Source organism: Ahaetulla prasina, chromosome 2 (assembly GCF_028640845.1).
Source record: "Ahaetulla prasina isolate Xishuangbanna chromosome 2, ASM2864084v1, whole genome shotgun sequence".
Lineage (NCBI taxonomy): Eukaryota > Metazoa > Chordata > Lepidosauria > Squamata > Colubridae > Ahaetulla > Ahaetulla prasina.
In genome coordinates this window covers 12,419,256-12,438,539 of record NC_080540.1, presented here as the reverse complement: position 1 = coordinate 12,438,539, position 19,284 = coordinate 12,419,256, and the positions used below count along the sequence as shown (strand labels likewise).

Here is a 19,284-nt window from a genome sequence, read left to right as displayed (position 1 = left end):
GGATGGTATTCACTTATCTTCACTACTGGTTCGCAAATATGAGTGCGCACACCACCTCCGCGCATGCAAAGGACCTTCTGCACATGTGCAGAGCATCAAAAACAGGACGTGATGATGTCTGGGAGGGTGGGTGGAGCCTCCCGCAGCTGCCACTACCGGTTCGCTCGAACCTGATAGAACCGGCTGAATACCACCAATGAATCTCTCTGTCAGCCTCCACTCCAATCTTCACATCTTTTGTACTCTTTATATTCAGTTGTTAGATAGCATGGGGTTTTATTTGTAATGTAAATAGCTCTTGGATTCAGGGTAAGGAGAGAGGGCCCTTTAAGACTGCCGGTCTGACATAATTAAGGGGGGAGGGGAGATTAATGCTTTGAATTCAACAGGAATGTTTGAGCGCGAACTCTCAACGGACATTGCATTCCTGATTTGACTGACAGCAAGAGACCTGCGGAAGAAGATTACCACGGGGCCCCGAGAAGGAGCTGGCATTGGACCAGACCTGATGACCTCTTGGGAAGAGGAGGGAGTAACAGCGGGGGTTTGGAATGTTAGCCATATTTTGTCTCAGATTCAACTTTATACTGCTGCAATCAAGATGTATCTAGTAAAAGTACTTTTCTTTATTTGCAAATGTAGTCAAGGTGTATTCTTTCCTAGATATAATCAGAGGCAGCCTGACACTCTCCTTAATAAACTTCCATCTGTTGCTCCAATCCTTCTGATCTTCCACAAGAGCTTTAAAATTTGGCATTGCCAGCTGGCTTGGAGCTCCAATGGAGGGGAGTCTTCACACTGGGTGCAGTTGACAGACTACTGACAGATCCCCCCTCACTCCCTCTTCATCTTATTCCCTCCCTATCTTTTGATTAGGGTTATGGACCTCTGGTGGCTCAACAGACTAAGCAGTCTGTTATTAACACAGCTGCCTGCAATTACTGCAAGTTCAAGTCCCACCAGGCCCAAGGTTGACTCAGCCTTCCATCCTTTATAAGGTAGGTAAAATGAGGACCCAGATTGTTGGGGGCAATAAAAGTTGACTTTGTATATAATATACAAATGGATGAAGACTATTGCTTAACACAATGTAAGCCGCCCTGAGTCTTCGGAGAAGGGCGGGATATAAATGCAAATAAAAAAAAAATGGACAGGTAGTTTCAACTTATTATCATAATTGAGCCCAAAATTTCTGCTGCTAAGAGAAACAGTTACTAGGTGGGTTTTGCCCTATTTTACAACCTTTCTTGCCACAGTTGTTAAGTGAATCACTGTAAGCGTTAAATTAGTAACCCCGTTATTAAGCAAATCTGCCTTCCCCATTGACTTGGCTTGTCAATCACATGATCTGGGGATCCTGCAACCATCATAAATATGAGTCAGTTGCCAAGCGTCTGAATGAGCCCTGATAACTTTGAAGGGTCACTAAATGAACTGTTGTAAGATGAGGACTACCTATATTTTATGTGGTTTATGACTTTTTTTTTTGTTTACATTTATATCCCGCCCTTCTCCGAAGACTCAGGGCGGCTTACAGTGTGTAAGGCAATAGTCTCATTCTATTTGTATATTTTTTTTTACAATCAACATGATCTGGGGATCCTGCAACCATCATAAATATGAGTCACCTTATAAAGGATGGAAGGCTGAGTCAACCTTGGGCCGGGCTCGAACCTGCAGTAATTGCAGGCTGCTGTGTTCTAATAACAGGCTTCTTAACAGCCTGAGCTATCACGGCCCTTAGTTTCTCTTCTGTATAGGCTTTGTAAAATTTTATCTTTTTAATAATGTAATACTGCCCAGAGTTTCCTTGGGGTAATGTGGGCAGTCAATAAAAATAAAATAAAATAAAATAATAATAAAATAAAATAAAAAATAATAAAATAAAATAAAACAATAAAAAATAAAATAAAAATGAAATGAAATGAAATAAAAAGAAATAAAATAAAAAACAAATAAAATAAAATAAAATAACAAAAAAATGAAATTAAATGAAATATAACATAGCAACATAACAAAACGAAACAATAAAAAATAAAATAAAATGAAATAATAAAATAAAATAAAACAAAAAAAACCATGAATGAATGAATGAATGAATGAATGAATAAATAAAACCCCTCAGGTTCCCAAATGTGCCCATCAAATTCCTAACCATCACAGCTATCTTACACATGCAGTAGAAACAAGGAGTTGTGCACCCAAATGACTAAGAAGAGTAGCTGAACCAGAAGGCGCCATACCTTTCCTTGTGTGAGTCGATTCTTCCCGTTGAGAGCGTAAACGGCAGCATCCGTGGCAGAGAGAGAGACAAAGGATTTGACATCTGTGTTTAGGGTGAGTGACAGGCGTGACTGTGGCTGCAGACGGTCAACGTTTGACGAGGAGCGAATCTCCAGCTGAAGGTTGGAAAGACAGAGTGAGGGAGAAGTAGGACAACCAACCCCAACCTCTTCCTTGATCTCTAGATGGGAGAGGTGAGAGCTTCATGAATTGCCTGGGAATTCCAGAAATGTTCTCTGAAATATTTGGAAAGTAATGGGTTGGAGGAAGTCCAGTTGGACTAAAGTCCGCCTAAATTCAGGTAGTCCATGACTTATGACCACAACCACAGCTTCAAATTTCTATTGCTAAGCGAAACAATTGTTAAATGAGTTTTGCTTCGTTTTACAACCTTTCTTGACAAAATTGTTTGTCTTAACAACTATGGTTGTTGAGTTAGGAACACAGTTGTTAAGTGAATCTGGCTTTCCTAGTGATTTTGCTCATCAGGTCATGAAAGGTGACCACATGACCCCAGGACATTGCAACTGTCATAAATACATGCCAGTTGCAAAGCATCCAAAGTTTGATCACATGACCACAAGATGCTGCAGTGGTCATAAGTGTGAAAAACGGTCACAAATACCGTATTTTTCAGAGTATAAGACATACCTTTTCCCCCAAAAAAGAGAGTGAAAATCTGGGTGCGTCTTATACTATGAATGTAACCCCGCCCAGCTTCTCAAATGGAGGTTTCAGAGGCTGAAAAAAAGCATCAGAAATGAAGCTTCAGAAAAGAAGCCCCCAAACACAGCTTCAGAAAAAAAGCCTCCAAACAGAGCTTCAGAGGCTTTTTTTCTGAAGCTCTGTTTTGGAGGCTTTCAGAGGCAGAATTTTTTTTTTTTAAATGTAGTTTCAGAAGTTTCAGAGGATGAAAAAAAAGCAAGGCACAGAGCTCATAACCAAGGAACCTGTTGCTAAAATTCACCTCTGGGAACAGCTGATTGGGGGTATTCCAGGAGGCCAATCTACCTGCCAATCAGCTTTTTTCTTATTTTCCTCCCCAAAAACTAAGGTGTGTCTTATACTCTGGTGCATTTTATACTCCAAAAAATGCGGTAATTTTTTTCATTGCTGTTTGTAACTTCAAATGGTCACTAACCAATAATTGTAAGTTGAAGGACTATCAGTATTGTCCTTTGCAAACTGTCCCAAAAAAATTATATATTTATCTATACGGAGAAAACCTAACTCTGTGTTTTCCAAAAGTTGACACTGATGTAGAATGAGGTGAAACAACATTGAGAGGAAATGAAAATGATACAAAATGAGTTGAAATAAAATAAAAAGAAATGCGGTCAAGTGAGATACAACAAAAGAACCCCCACCCCACCTCATGTGTCCCCGCCCCGAGCTCCGTTTTCGCTGGCAGAGGCACTGCGGGCCAGTCTTTTGCTGTTTCCAGGCTGGCCCCACAGGTCAGATCTAAGCACCCTGTAGGCCGGATCCAGCCTGTGGGCCTTGAGTTTGACACCCCTGCACCAATGGTGAAATCCAATTTTTTTTTACTACCGATTCTGTGGCCGTGGCTCGGTGGGCAGGGAAGGGGAAGGATACTGCAAAATCTCATTCACACTCTATTTCAGGGGAAGAATACTGCAATATCTCCATTCCCACCCAACTCCAGTGGAAGGATACTGCAAAATATCCATTGCCAATATATTCTATGGGAATGATATTGCAAAATCTCCATTACCAGTCTATTCAAGGGGAAGGATACTGCCAAATCTCCATTCCCACTCCACTCCAGGGAAGGATACTGCAAAATATCCATTCCCATGCTAGGGAAGGATATTTCAAAATCTCCATTCCCAATCCACTCCAGGGAAGGATATTGCAAAATCTCCATTCCCAATACATTTTAGGGGAAGGATACTGCAAAATCTCCATTCCCAATACATTTTAGATGAAGTTACTACAAAATCTCCATTCCCAATACATTTTAGGGGAAAGATACTGCAAAATCTCCATTCCCACTCCACTCTAGAGGAAGGATATTGCAAAATCTCCATTCCCACCCCATTCCAGAGGAAGGATACTGCAAAATCTCCATTCCCACTCCACTCCAGGGGAAGGATACTGCAAAATCTCCATTCCCACCCCACTCCAGGGGAAGGATACTGCAAAATCTTCATTCCCACCCCACTCCCCACTCCTGGGCCAGCCAGAGGTGGTATTTGCCGGTTCTCTGAACTCCTCAAAATTTCCACTACCGGTTCTTCAAAACCTGTCAGAACCGGCTGGATTTCACCTCTGCCCTGCACTACACCAAAAACCAAGCCGAGCACCGAACGGAATGCGGGAATGTGACAATGAGTGAAACAACTGACTGTCTTATAAACAAATCACTGGCACAAAACTCTGGAGTGGATTCGGAAACGCAAACCCCTCCTAAATGCAACATACCTTCCCCTCGCAGCGGGGGACCACCTCCAACCATATGGAGTTAGAGACAATTTCATCCCCAAGGCGGTAAAAAGCCACAACACGAAATGTTGGCATCAGATTAGGTGTAATGCGAATAGGGGCTGCTGTGAGAATGCCTCGCGGAGCGCTGTTGACAGAGATGATGTCTCCTTTGCTCAGAACCTGTAGGAAAATGGACAAACAGTGCTCAAGCACAGAGGCACATCTTCCAGAATTTTTTTTTTTAAAAGAATTATAATAATCCCATAACCCAGTACAGGAAATCCTCAATTTACGGCCTCAACTGAGCCCCAAATTTCCATCGCTGAGTGAGACGTTTGTTGAGTTTTGCCCCATTTAACAACTTTTCCCGCCGCCGTTGTTAAAATGAATCACTGGTGTTATTAAATTAGTAACACGGTTGTTCAGTGAACCTGGCTTCCCTGTCGACTTTGCTTGTCGCCAAAGGTACATGACCCAAGGATGCCGCAACCCGTCATAAATAGAGGCTAGTCGCCAAGCGCCCAAATTTTGATCACCTGACTATGAGGATGCTGCTGTTATGGTCTGTCAGCAGCCTACGGAGCTGGCAACGGAGTCGGACAGTGATGAGGCTGAGGTGAGGCCAGGACCATCAGGGAGTGAGGTGCAGACTTCAGAACCTCCAGAGCCTGATAGTAGTGAGGCAGAGGAACAGGAGGAGCCTGTTCCTAGTGCACGCATGAGAAGAGCTGCCAGAAGGCAAGAGCAGGTCAAGCAGAGAGGACAACTCGGGAGTAGGGCCAAGAGATGATTGGCCCCTCCCATAAGGCTTAAAACAGACCAGCCCCGGCATATGAGCTTTGCTGGAAAACAACGTTGTAGCTGCGTCTTCTGTTTTGTCTTCTGCTTCATCTACATCAGAGGTGTCCAAACTTGGGCCCTTGAAGAGTGGTGGACTTCAACTCCCAGAATTCCCCAGCCAGCATGAGCTATAAATATGAGCAAGTTGCTGGCTGGGGAATTCTGGGAGTTGAAGTCCACCACTCTTCAAGGGGCCAAGTTTGGGCATCCCTGATCTACATCTTTGTTTTTGTGGCTTCTGGACATTTGCCAAGAAGGGCCTTTGGCAGTTTGCCTAATTGGACTAAGGTTTGTGAGATAACTGAGGAATTTGTGTTGGGAGGCATTTGTTTTACTTTGAGTTGAACGACACTGGGAATGAAGTAATTCCCAGCTGTTCGAATAAAGTTTGCTTTTCCACAGACTAAGTTTATTACTACCTACTTGGGCCTGGGTCACAACAGCTGCCATGATTGTAAGTGTGAACAATGGTCACTTTTTTTTCAGTGACGCTGTAACTTCAAGCGGTCACAAGTTAAATGGTTGTCAATTGAGGACTGTCTATAGTTTGCTCCATAACAAGTCATCATGGCACAACGTTTAAAGTGAACCAGGTGAGATGAGCGAGGGAATAATCTTGACTGAGTCAATCTTTCCCTCTCAGCCCAAGATCCATTGTGGTCTAAGGGTGAAGGTGTTCGACTAAGCATGGGCAGACCCAGGTTGTTGTTCCTCGTCACCTATGGCAACATCTGGGAGCCATAGGGCCAATTCCTCCCTCTCGTCTCGAGTCGATGTGGTTAATTGTAATGAATGTGGTGGGGAAATCCAGGTTGTAAAGCTGCTCTCAACCATGGAAGCTCTGAGCTGGTCATCTTTTCATCCAACCTATCTCACAAGGTTGTTGATGTGGGAATAAACGATAGGAGGGAGGGAGGGAGGGAGGGAGGCCGTCTGTGTTGCAATATAGGTGATAGTAAATATAGCTACAATTTATTTAGAAAATTATACAAAATAATAAGCCACTTTATAGGGGCTGTGGTGGAACCAGTGGTTAAAATGCAGTATTGCAGGCTAACTCTTCCCACATTCTGAAGTTTGATTGAAGGTTGACTCAGCCTTCCATCCTTCCATGGTGGGTAAAATGAGGAGCCAGATTGCTGGGGGAAATAGGCTGACTACAGAGAGGGCTGTAAAGCATTGTAAAGCGGTATATAAGTGTAAGTGCTATTGCTATAACCAAATATGCTATTGCTATAACCAAAGGCAAGGAGAAAACATGTATTCATTACCCAGCTAGGTTACATCATCAGTGCTAGAAGGAAGTGGGATTTGCTCTCTTTTTATATACCAGTAGCTTGGTCTTGGTGAGTGGTGAAATCCTCTATGGATTGCCACCGGTTCACTGCGCACGCATGCGTGGTGTGCGCCAAAAGCACGCTGTGCATGCACATATGCAGTGCGTGTCAAAAGCACACTGCACACTCATGCACAGTGCACTCCAAATGTGCACTTTGCGTGGGAAAAGAAGGCTTGACAAGGTAAGTAGAACAGCGAGGGGGGGAACAGCTATGCCATGCGATTTAGATTGCATTTCTTGCTTTCTAGCGAATATAAACCGCGCGGCACAGCTGATCGTCGGAAATACTGGTTCGGACGAACTGGTAGCTTTTTTTTTACTATTGGTTCGCCTGAACCGGTAGCTTTTTAACTACCAGTTCGCCTGAACCGGTGCCAACCGGTAGAATTTCACCCTGGTCTTGGTGGGAGTGGTCTTGATAGTTTCTGGATTAGACTGTTGTTTATGTTTGATTATTTTTCTGCGTTACTATTTTTTTTCTTGATTGGAGTATTGTTTACTTCGTGTTTGCTGGTCTGATGTTAATCTAGTCAGGGAGGTCAAACTTGATTTCATTGAGGGATGCATTAGGGTTGTATTTGACCTTGGGGGAGTTGGGGGTGGCAAAGGGGGCATGGTCAGCTCGACATCACTTGTGTGGGGGCGCCTATGGGGGCCCGAGTGCTCTGCCAGTGAAAACGGAGCTTGGGGAGGGGCGCGCATGGTTCTCCCAAGCTCCATTTTTGCTGGTAGAGACCCTGCAGGCTGGTCCTTCGTTGTTTCCATGGCGGCCCCTCAGGCTAGATCTAAGCATCCTTGTGGGCCAGATCCAGTTGTTGAGTTTGACATCCCTGATCGAGGTGTTCATCTATGTTTATCTGGGTGTTGATTGCTAGGAAGGAGCTGTTGTGATCTCTTTATTTGCCTTTTAGCTTTTTGACTGTCTCTTTTGAATGGTATTTAAATGTTGTTTATTTCTATGTATCTATTGACAGCTGATCTGTCTGAGTAACAGGCTTCCAGGAATTCTCTAGCATTTTTGGTCTAGGGTTCTCAGAGTTTCCCAGTTGAAACTATGGTTATGCGTGTCCATGTATTGCACAATTAAGGAGTTTTCATCACATCTTCAGACTGCTAGTTGGAGTTCATGGATGCACACTGCTAATTTTCTGCCCAGTTCTACAAGCAGACACGCCCCAACATTGACAGGACAAGCCACTTGTATATAAAGAGAGAGAAGCGCCAGGTTCCTGTGAACATCTCCCACCAAACCTCCTGAAGGGACTCACCATGTAATAGATGTCGGTGAAGGCATTTGATCCAATGGGTTTCAAATCAATTGTGAGGGTCTCTCCAATATTCAAGCCATAACTTCTGGGACTTTCAATGATCAAATAGTTGCCTCTGGTGGACTTGGTGGCCTTGGCAGTCAAGGTCGCTTCTGCTGGACTCTCTGTTCCCGCTCTTAGCTGTGGGAAAAATAAAGATAGTCTGATCTTGATATCCCCTCTACTGGACAGAGGGGATATCAAGAGCCGTGGTGGTGCAGCGGTTTAGAATGCAATATTGCAGGCTAATTCTGCTGACTGCCAGCAGTCCGATTCTCACTGGCTCAGGGTTGACTCAGCCTTCCATCCATTCCATCTTTCCAAGGTTGGTAAAATGAGGAGCCGGATTGTTAGGGGCAATATGCTGATTCTGTAAATCGCTTAGAGAGAAGCTATGTGAAGCTATCTATCTATCTATCTATCTATCTATCTATCTATCTATCTATCTATCTATCTATCATCTATCCATCCATCCATCATCTATCCATCTCTCCATCATCACAGGGGCCTCTGTGGCTCAGACTGCTAATGCAGTCTGTTATTAACAGCAGCTGCCTGCAATTACTGCAGGTTCTAGTCCCACTAGGCCCAAGGTTGACTCAGCCTTCCATCCTTTATAAGATAGGTAAAATGAGGACCCAGATTGTTGGGGGCAATAAGTTGACTTTGTATATAAATATACAAATAGAATGAAGACTATTGCTAACATACTGTAAGCCGCCCTGAGTCTTCGGAGAAGGGCGGGATATAAATGTAAAAAAATAAAAAATAAAAAATAAAAAAAAATCTATCTATCTATCTATCTGTAGCTATCTAGCTATCTAGCTATCATCTAAATATGTATCTATGTATCTGTCTATCTATCTGTCTATCTATCATCTATACATGTATCTATGTATCTGTCTATCTATCATCTATATATCTATGTATCTGTCTATCTGTCTGCCTGTCTGTCTGTCTGCCTGCCTGTCTGTCTGTCTGTCTATCTATCTATCTATCTATCTATCTATCTATCTATCTATCTATCTATCTATCTATCTATCGTCTATATATGTATCTATGTATCTGTCTATCTGTCTGTCTATCTATGTGTCTGTCTGTCTGTCTGTCTGTCTATCTATCTATCTATCTATCTATCTATCTATCTATCTATCTATCTATCTATCTATCTATCTATCTATCTATCTATCTATCTATCTATCGTCTCTGGGTTGGGAAAGTTTCATGAACAAGTAGTCCTCGATTTATGATCACAATTGAGCCCCAAATTTCCATTGCTATGCAAGGCAGTTGCTAAGTGACTTTTGCCCCATTTTATGACCTTTCTTACCACAGATGTTAAGAGAACCACTGCGATTGTTAAGTGAATCAGGCTTTCTTAGTGACTTTGCTTATCAGAAGTTTGCAAAATCACATGACCCCAGGACATTGCAACAGACATATAAATACATGCCAATTGCCAAGCGTCTGTATTTTGATCTCATTATCATGGGGATGCTGCAATGGCTGTGTGAATAGTGGTCATAATTCACTTTTTACAGTGCCATTGTAACTTCAAATGGTCATTAAATAAACTGTTGTAAATCAAGGAATACCTGTACAGTATGAATACATATACATATAAACATAAACATACACATACATATACACAGTGGTGGGATTCAGTTGGTTCAGGCGAACCGATTGTTAAATTGCTGGCAGGCCCCTTCCAGGAGTCCCCACATGCCCCATTTTGGCTCCCAGGTAAGTGCAGGGAGGCCTACTAGGCCCAAAATGGGCCATGGGGGGGGGATGCGGCGTGAGCCCCATCTGCAGCCTGTTTTTGCTCCCAGGAGGCTGCATGGAGGCCTAGTAGGCCCAAAACGGAGCATGGCGGGGTGTGGCGCAGTCCCCTGCGACCTGTTTTTGCTTCCAGGGGAGTGTGGGAGACCAAGTGCTGCTGTCACACTCCTGGCCATGCCCACTATGACCCACTAAGCCGGTCATTAGGGCAGAAAACCAGTTGTTAAATTATTTGAATCCCACCACTGCATATAAATAGACATGTATACATGCATATGTTGTATGCAGTGATGGGTTGCTCCCGGTTCTGCCCAGTTCTTGAGAACCGGTAGTAAAAGCGGCGGGAGACTCCACCCACCCGCCCTGACATCATATTTGGCACACATGCACAGAAGCGCGCACGCTCCCATTGCGAACCAGTAGTAAAGGTAAGTAGAACCCACCCCTGTCTGTCTGTATGTGTACGCCCATTTTCTGTGAGCATACACACAGATTTTGCTGTAATTGTCTTTCTTCCTCCCCTCCTGTCCCCTCCCTTTTGATGGGTGAAACAATACCGTCACAGTGACCGAGGAAGAGCCTCGAACAACATTGATTCTGTAGTTCACAATTCCCTCCTTATTGGTGTTCATCTGTTCATCCATGGGAGATTGTGCTCCGGTTATGCGGGTTCTGAAGCGGACGGGGAGGTTGGCGGCTGGTGAGCCATCCGGCAGTGTGATTCGAGCCTGGAGGACGTGGAAGAAAATCCAGAATGTTTTATTAACAATGATAAGTGCTCTGGGAGTTTTAGAATTCAAATACAAGCACCAGTCACACAAACAGTCCAGACCTAACAAGTCTCCATAAAAAAGACAAAAAAAGGCTAGGTAGTGGACATTGCAATACCTGGAGACAGCAAAAGAGAAGAGAAAGAGCCAGAGAAAATCACAAAACACAAAGACCTACAAATAGAAGTAGAATGACTATAGGAAAAGAAAGCAAGGATGGTAACAACAGTAATAGGTGCCTTGGGTGCAATCTCAAAACATCTGGAGCAGCACTTGAAGACCATGGACATTGACCATATCCCTACCAGTCAATTGCAGAAGGCAGCTTTTCTTAAAATGGTTTTCATTCTAGGACGATACCTTTAACACCACCAAACAACAACATTCGTCTAGCCCAGGTCCTGGGGAAATACTTGATTAGTGGATAAAAATGCCAAATCCAGTTTAAACCTCTGGCTGACTGTACTTCCAGCTATAATAATTTAAATGCATTGGCCTCCCAGTGAAACTTTATGCGGTTTAGTTGCATACCTATAGCTGAGAAAAACCACAAGTGAACAATTGCAAGAACGAACACATTCACACGGGCAGACTGATCTGCAAGAAGCTGCTGAGAGTTCAGGATTGAGGTGGGGTAGAAATGTGTGCAGCAAATCAATAAAAACAGATGAATGTGTTCAACACATGCTCTCTCAGCCACAGAGTGTGGATTTGTGCTTACAGATTTTGGTGAATTATATCTCCCACAATTTTGCTCTTTATCAGTTGGGTAATTGGAATTAACTCACCCAAACCACAGACTAGCACATTGTCCAATAGAAGAAGAATAAAATAGAATAGCAGAATTGGAAGGGACCTTGGAGATCTTCTAGTCCAACCCCCTGCTTAGGCAGGAAACCCTACACCACTTCAGACAAATGGTTATACAATCTCTTCTTAAAAACAGTGTTGGAGAATTCACAACTTCTGGAGGCAAATTGTTCCACTGATTAATTGTTCTAACTGTCAGAAAAGTTCTAAGTTGCTTCTCTCCTTGATTAGTTCCCACCAGTGGTGAAATCCAAATTTTTTTTACTAATGGTTCTGTGGGCATAGCTTGGTGGGCGTGCTATGGTTTGGTGGGCATGGCTTGGTTGGTATGGCAGGAGAAGGATATTGCAAAATCTCCATTCCCACCCCACTCTGAGGCCAGCCAGAGGTGGTATTTGCCGGTTCTCCGAACTACTCAAAATTTCCGCTACTAGTTCTTCAGAACCTGTCAGAACCTGCTGGAATTCATCCTGGTTTCCACCCATTGCTTCTTGTCCTGCCTCAGGTGCTTTGGAGAATAGCTTGACTCCCTTTTCTTTGTGGCAGCCCCTGAGATATTGGAACACTGCTATCATGTCACCCATGAAGAAGGGGTATTGAATTTCCAGGCAGACCTCGACTTGCAACGGTTCATTCAGTGACCAATCAATATCAATATAAATCGTAAGGATACAAGCAGCAAAGTTACAGTCATACAGTCATAAGTGGAAAGAGATTGGTGATGGGAACGATGAGAAGATTAATAGTAGTGCAGCTTTAGTAAATAGTTTGACAGTGTTGAGGGAATTATTTGTTTAGCAGAGTGATGGCGTTCGAGAAAAAACTGTTCTTGTGTCTAGTTGTTCTGGTGTGCAGTGCTGTATAGTGTCGTTTTGAGGGTTGAAATGGAGATTTTACAGTATCCTTCCTTCCCCTGGAGTAGGGTAGGAATGGAGATTTTACAGTATCCTTCCCCTGCCACGCCCACCAAGACACACCCACAGAACTGGTAGTAATTTTTTTTTGAATCCCACCACTGTTACAATAGCACTGAAAAAAATGACCTACGACTGCTTTTCAAACTTATGACCGTTGCAGCCTGTTCAAGGTCATGTGATCAAAATTCAGTCACTTGGCAACTGACTCATATTGATGACGGTTGCAGTGTCCCGGGGTCATGTGATCACCTGTTGCGACCTTCTGACAAGCAAAGCCAATGAGGAAGCCAGATTCGCTTAGCAACCATGATGTTACTAAGTTAACAGCTACAGTGATTAACTTAACAACAGTGGCAAGATAGGTCGTAAAATGGGGCAAAAATCATTGAACAACTGTCTTGCTTAGCAACAGAAATGTTGGGCTCAATTGTGGTCGTAAGCTGAGGACCACCTATGTTTTTTGTGAGGTTTGTAAGCCACCCCAGCTGATGCTGACTCTTGAGTGGTGTGCAATTCCCGTCTTCCCTTTAGGTGAGATCCTGATTTAGAGCTATTTTGCCTTTATGTTCTCGGTTGCTCCGCCACCATACTAGAGCAAAAGATGTTGAGACTCTAGAAAGAGTGCAGAGAAGAGCAACCAAGATGATTAGGGGACTGGAGGCTAAAACATATGAAGAATAGTTCCAGGAACTGGGCATGGCTGGTCTAGTGAAGAGAAGGACCAGGGAAAGCATGATAGCCATCTTCCAATACTTGAGGGGCTGCCACAGAGAGGAGGGAGGTCAACCTGTTTTCAAAGCACCTGAAAGCCAGACAAGGAATAATGGCTGGAAATTGACCAAGGAGAGATTCAACCTAGAAATGAGAAGGAACTTTTTGACAGTGAGAACAATCAACCAATGGAACAGAAGTTTGCCTTCGGAAGTTGTGGGAGCTTCGTCTCTTTTTTTTTTGTTTGTTTACATTTATACCCCGCCCTTCTCCGAAGACTCAGGGCGGCTTACAGTGTATAAGGCAATAGTCTCATTCTATTTGTATATATTTATATATATATATTTTACAAAGTCAACTTATTGCCCCCCCAACAATCTGGGTCCTCATTTTACCTACCTTATAAAGGATGGAAGGCTGAGTCAACCTTGGGCCGGGCTCGAACCTGCAGTAATTGCAGGCTACTGTGTTCTTAATAACAGGCTTTTACCAGCGTGAGCTAAACCAGTCCAAGTCTTGAGACTTGGACTGCATGTATCCTAATGTACAGGCTAAATGTTGGAGACGCGATTGTGAAGATGCCACTTATTACCATATATGGTGGACTTGTAAAAAAGTTAAAGCATTTTGGATTAAAGTATGGTGGATCATGCAGAATATTTTGAAAAAGAAGATTAAGTTTACTCTGCAGTTCTTTCTACTAGGAATAATTATGGATTGTACAGCTATAGAGACTAAATTGATTTTGAACTTAATAACAGCCGCAAGACTTTTGATTGCTCAATATTGGAAGAAAGAAGAATTACCTACAATTGAAGAATGGACACTCAAAGTATCAAATCTGGCAGAAATGGCAAAAATCTCTGCTTACTTGAAAGACTATACACAAGAAAAATATATTTTAGAATGGAAAATGTGGATTGATTATATTCAAAATAAGTATCAGATAAAAAAATATCGAATAGCATATGAGTAAATTTAGGAAATATTTTGTATTAGATATATTTCTGAAGGAGAGGGGAATTGAGAGTGTGATTAAGTGTGGAGTGACTAGAGATTATAATTTAGGAATTATTTTGGATTATGATTGTTAGTTTTGATACCCTGCATTTTGTTCTGGGAAGTCGAGGTGGGGGGTGGGGGGTAAGGGGGAGGGGAATTGGGGGGTTGAGGGTAGAGATGGAGTGATGGTTAATGTACAGGGATTGTTGAAGATGTATAAATATAATTAATGTAGGGTCGAGTCTGCCCAGTTACCATTTTAGAACGGTGGGGAGGGAGAAAAGAGACTTGGACTGCCATTTGTCAGAAATAGTGTAGGGTCTCCTGCTTGAGCGGGGAGTTGGACTAGATGACTTATAAGGTCCCTTCCAACTCTGTTCATCTGATCCTTTCTCATTTTCTATCGCCATTTGGAGAGAAGACAATCAAGGGGAGACGTAAAAAGAAAGAGTTGGTTTTCTCTCATCCCGATCCTAACTGGGCTTCTGTGGGGTTTGTAAAATTCTTATACGCAATGCATAGTGGAGATTCTCAGTCATCCAGGTCATGGTTGTCCCAAAGGTGCTTTTTTTCCCCAAGAGGCAACTGGACTTTTTTGTTTTCCTTTGAAGATGTTTCGCTTCTCATCCAAGAAGCTTCTTCAGCTCTTACACACAATCTTTTCAAAAGACATCGCGGTCACTTATCTACCACAAAGTATTAGAGGTTAACCAGCAAATTACTATGTGTGTCAGGCGATCAAGCCACGCTCACATGAACATGCATAAAGTAAGTCTGGATTTTGCTCCAACTTGTGAAAAGCCATGTGATCATACCAACTCTAATAATAAAGCAGGGAAGGGCAGAAAACCCTCTTTAAAAACGCAATTCAACCGTCAACTCAATGGGTTCTGTCCCACTCCTTAAAATCTTTCCACAAACAGCGTGAAGAATTTCTAAAGCTTTCCAACCACATTTCAGATGATCCATTACAATGGTTCTGCATTTAAGGATAAGGTAAAGGTTCCCCTTGCACATATGTGCTAGTCGTTCCTGACTCTAGGGGGCGTTGCTCATCTCCATTTCAAACCCGAAGAGCCAGCGCTGTCCGAAGACGTCTCCGTGGTCATGTGGCCGGCATGACTAAACACCAAAGGCGCACGGAATGCTGTTACCTTCCCACCAAAGGTGGTCCCTATTTTTCTACTGGTATTTTTTACGTGCTTTCGAACTGCTAGGTTGGCAGAAGCTGGGACAAGTAACGGGAGCTCACCCCGCTACGCGGCACTAGGGATTCAAACCGCTGAACTGCCGACTTTTGATCGACAAGCTCAACGTTTTAGCCACTGAGCCACTGCATCCCTTTTTGAGCATTTAAGGATACGTTTCATCAAAACAATGACCTCTGGTGGTTAGAAGTTATATCTCTAAAACCCAAAACAGCTGATGGATCCACACCCAGGATGCGAATTCAGCTCTGACCAATTTTTGAGAGGGGGAAAATCCACATATTGTCCTCATTTGTCTCCAGCCTCCCAAAAGTTTATTTATTTATTTAGGCTTAGAGTCAGTGACTCAGGACCACTTGAAAAAATTGACATCGACCCATTCTTTCTTGCTATGTATATAATAGTGTTTTGGTTTTTTTATTCATGCCACCTTAGGGTTTACTTGATTTAATGAATTTGATTGTAGATAGAAACTTCTGATTGAATTAGTTACTCTCTCCAGCAACACAAATGCCCTTTCCCTTTGCTCGCTGCCCTTCACAAGGTACTTTTTTAAAAAACAAAATTATCACTGAAATGCTGTCTTTAAACTTGATTTTTACAACTTTACTGTTGCAAAAATGAAATAACGGGCTTGCTTAAAAAAAAAGTCAATAAGTAAGATTGGTCAGAGTTCTGCCATTTTCTCCTTCTAGGCCAGTGTTCCTCAACCTAGAAACTTGAAGGTGTGTGGAGTTCAACTCCCAGAATTCCTCAGCCAGCTAGGCTGGCTGGGGAATTCTGGGAGCTGAAGTCCACACACCTTCAAGTTGCCATGTTGAGAAACTCTGGTCTAGACTACTCTATTTTTCGGAGTATCAGATGCACCTTTTTTTCCCCTAAAAGGGGGTGAAAATTTAGGTGCGTCTTATATACCAAATGTGCTAATGTATCCCGCCCACCCACTGGCCCCCACCCTTTGGCCTCTGCCTCCCAGCAATTTACCTCCTGGCAGCAAGCAGCAAGAAGAAACAGCCCATTTCAGCTTCAGCACAGCCTAATTAGCACAAGTTGATTGGATCAGCCTCCCAACTCTCAGCTGTTTTGCTCTCAGCTGTTTTGCACAGGCCTCTGCTGCTTGCTGCAAGGAGGTAAATTGCTGGGAGCAGTTTTTCTTCTTCTTGTGCTAATCAAGCTATGCTGAAAATGAAAATGAAAGTAAAGCAGGCTGTTTGCTGTTTGCAAGGAGGCAAAATTGCTGGGAGGCAGAGGCAGATTTCTTTTTCTTGTTTTCCTCACCAAAAGAGGTAGGTGCGTCTTATAGTCTGGAGCATCTTATACTCCGAAAAATACTGTAAATGTGGGAAAATTGTAAAAAATGTAAGGTTATTTTGTTTGTTTGTTTCCTTGTTTGTCTGAATTGCTTTTGGAGAGGCCGAGAAACTAGGAAGCCCAACTGGGAGTCGAGGAACTCAGAACAACAGATTATTCCCCTGACCAAACAAAGAACCAGATTTCTTAAGCCACCTACATTTCTAACTGCGTTACACACCAGTGTCAAGCTGCTGAAGTGTATGCAAAACCCTGTGCTTGGAATTCAGAAATGTGAAGGAAAACCAGAATCAACGTGCACCCGTTCTCACAACCACCCTTCCCAAGATGGATGACGAACATGGCAGAAAAACACAGCACATACCAGCACTTCGTACGGAGCATTGGGCACAAAGTAACGTTTGGTTTTCGACAGGTCCACTGAATAAGGCGATGATATAAATTTCAGCGAGGTGAGTTCTTGCTCCTCCAGTTCTCCACCTAGGGGAACAAAGGAAAGGTCAACAAGCCACCCTTAAACTTAACCAAGTTTTACGGAGATCCTGAAGTCCCAGGTTAGGTGAGAAGAAAGTTACCAAATCAGTAACATGTTGTTGTGGTCTGCCAGCAGCCTGCGGACCTGGCAGCGGAGTCGGACAGTGAGGAGGCTGGGGAGGACAATGGGCCAGTCCTGGAGTCAGGGGAAGGCCCGGACAAGGGCTCTGTATTGGAGGCAGAGATGGGGGCAGGGCCATGTGGGAGCGATGCGCGGACTCTGGAGCCTCCAGAGGTGGACAGCAGAGAGGTAGAGGAACAGGAGGAGCCTGTTCCTAGTTCACACATGCGAAGAGCTGCCAAAAGGCAAGAGCAGCTGAAGAAAAAAGGACAACTCGGGAGTAAAGCCAAAAGATGATTGGCCACTCCCATAAGGCTTAAAAGAGCAGCAATGAGCCATTGGGTTCTTTGTAGGAAAGCAACATTGATTTCCGTGCTTCTTGTCAGCGTCTCTTGAACTTTGTGGGGGGTTTGCCAAGAAAAGCCTTTGGCAGGTTGCCAAAGACATCAAAGATTGGTGATAAGACCGAGGGATGGGTTATTAAGAATTTTGTTTTGGACAAAGCTGAGAATGAATTAATTCTCAGCTGTTTTAATAAAATAAGTTTGTTGAGGACTGAATTGTGTTTAGTAATCACTACTTGGGCCTCGGTCACAACACATGTACAGGAAGACCTCGGCTTTTTTAACGACCGTTCAAAAGTTACAATGCAGAGGTGGTATTCAACCGGTTCTGACCAGTTCTGGAGAACCAGTAGTGGAAATTTTGAGTAGTTTGGAGAACTGGTAAATACCACCTATTGCTGGCCCTGCCCCGATCTATTCTCTGCCTCCCGAGTCCCAGCTGATTGGCTGGGTCTTCTTTTGTTGCCCTGCATAGGAGAACAGAGCTGGAAAGTAGATTAGTAAGGTGGGGACGGAATGGAGATTTAACAGTATCTTTCCCCTGGAGTGAGGTGGAAATAGAATAAAATAGAATAGAATTTTTATTTAATTGGCCAAGCGTGATTGGACACACAAGGAATTTGTCTTGGTGCATATGTGATCAGTGTACATAAAAGAAAAGACAAGTTCATCAAGAATCATAAGGTACAACATTTAATGATGATCATAGGGTACAAAGCAGTCATACAGTCGTAAGTAGAAGGAGATGGGTGATGGGAATGATGAGATTAATAGTAGTGCAGACTTAGTAAATAGTTTGACAGTGTTGAGGGAATTATTTGTTTAGCAGAGTAATGGCGTTCGAGAAAAAACAGTTCTTGTGTCTAGTTGTTCTGGTGTTCAGTGCTCTACAGCAGGGTTCTCCAACCTTGGTCCCTTTAAGACTTGTGGACTTCAACTCCCAGAGTCCCTCTTTGCTGGCTGAGGGACTCTGGGAGTTGAAGTCCACAAGTCTTAAAGGGACCAAGGTTGGAGAACCCTGCTCTATAGCGTCATTTTGAGGGTTGAAATGGAGATTTTACAGTATCCTTCCCATGCCACGCCCACCAAGCCGTGCCCACCAAGCCACACCCACAGAACTGGTAGTAAAATGTTTTGAATCCCACCACTGTTACAACGGCACTGAAAAAAAGTGACTTACGACTGTTTCTCACACTTACGACCGTTGCAGCATTCCCCGTGGTCACGTGATCGAAATTCAGATGTTTGGCAACTAGTTCTTATTTATGACGGTTGCAGTGTCCTGGGGTCGTGCGATCCCCTTTTGTGACCTTCTGATGAGCAAATTCACTGGGGAAACCTTTATTCATTTCACCACGGTGTTACTCACTTAATAAATGCAGGGATTGACTTCACAGCTAGGGCAACAAAGGGGACAAAACTCACTTAACAGCCGTTTCACTTGGTAACAGAAATTTTGGGCTCAATTTTGGCTGTAACTCAAAAGATTACCTGTATTTGCTTTGCTTCTCTCAACAGCGTTCATTTCACTCAGTGGGGGCTAAAAGAGAGTTTGTTAAACATGCCCAAATTGATTGAGTTCATATATCAGGCTCAGCTACAAAACTCTGGTTTATA

The 19,284-nt window shown here is 43.3% G+C and overlaps 1 protein-coding gene across 1 annotated transcript in view; it reads right to left on the bottom strand.

The window, feature by feature from the left end:
* The window catches only part of LOC131192516 (complement C4-like), a 118,000-nt gene that overhangs the window by 57,836 nt on the left and 40,880 nt on the right, over nt 1-19,284 (bottom strand). Inside the window, exons 10-14 of the mRNA XM_058171725.1 lie at nt 17,093-17,208; nt 10,557-10,727; nt 8,179-8,358; nt 4,729-4,911; nt 2,244-2,399 (exon numbers count right to left, since the gene is read on the bottom strand). Of these exons, the coding sequence (XP_058027708.1) occupies nt 2,244-2,399; nt 4,729-4,911; nt 8,179-8,358; nt 10,557-10,727; nt 17,093-17,208 (806 nt within the window). The remainder of the gene's footprint in view (nt 1-2,243; nt 2,400-4,728; nt 4,912-8,178; nt 8,359-10,556; nt 10,728-17,092; nt 17,209-19,284) is intronic.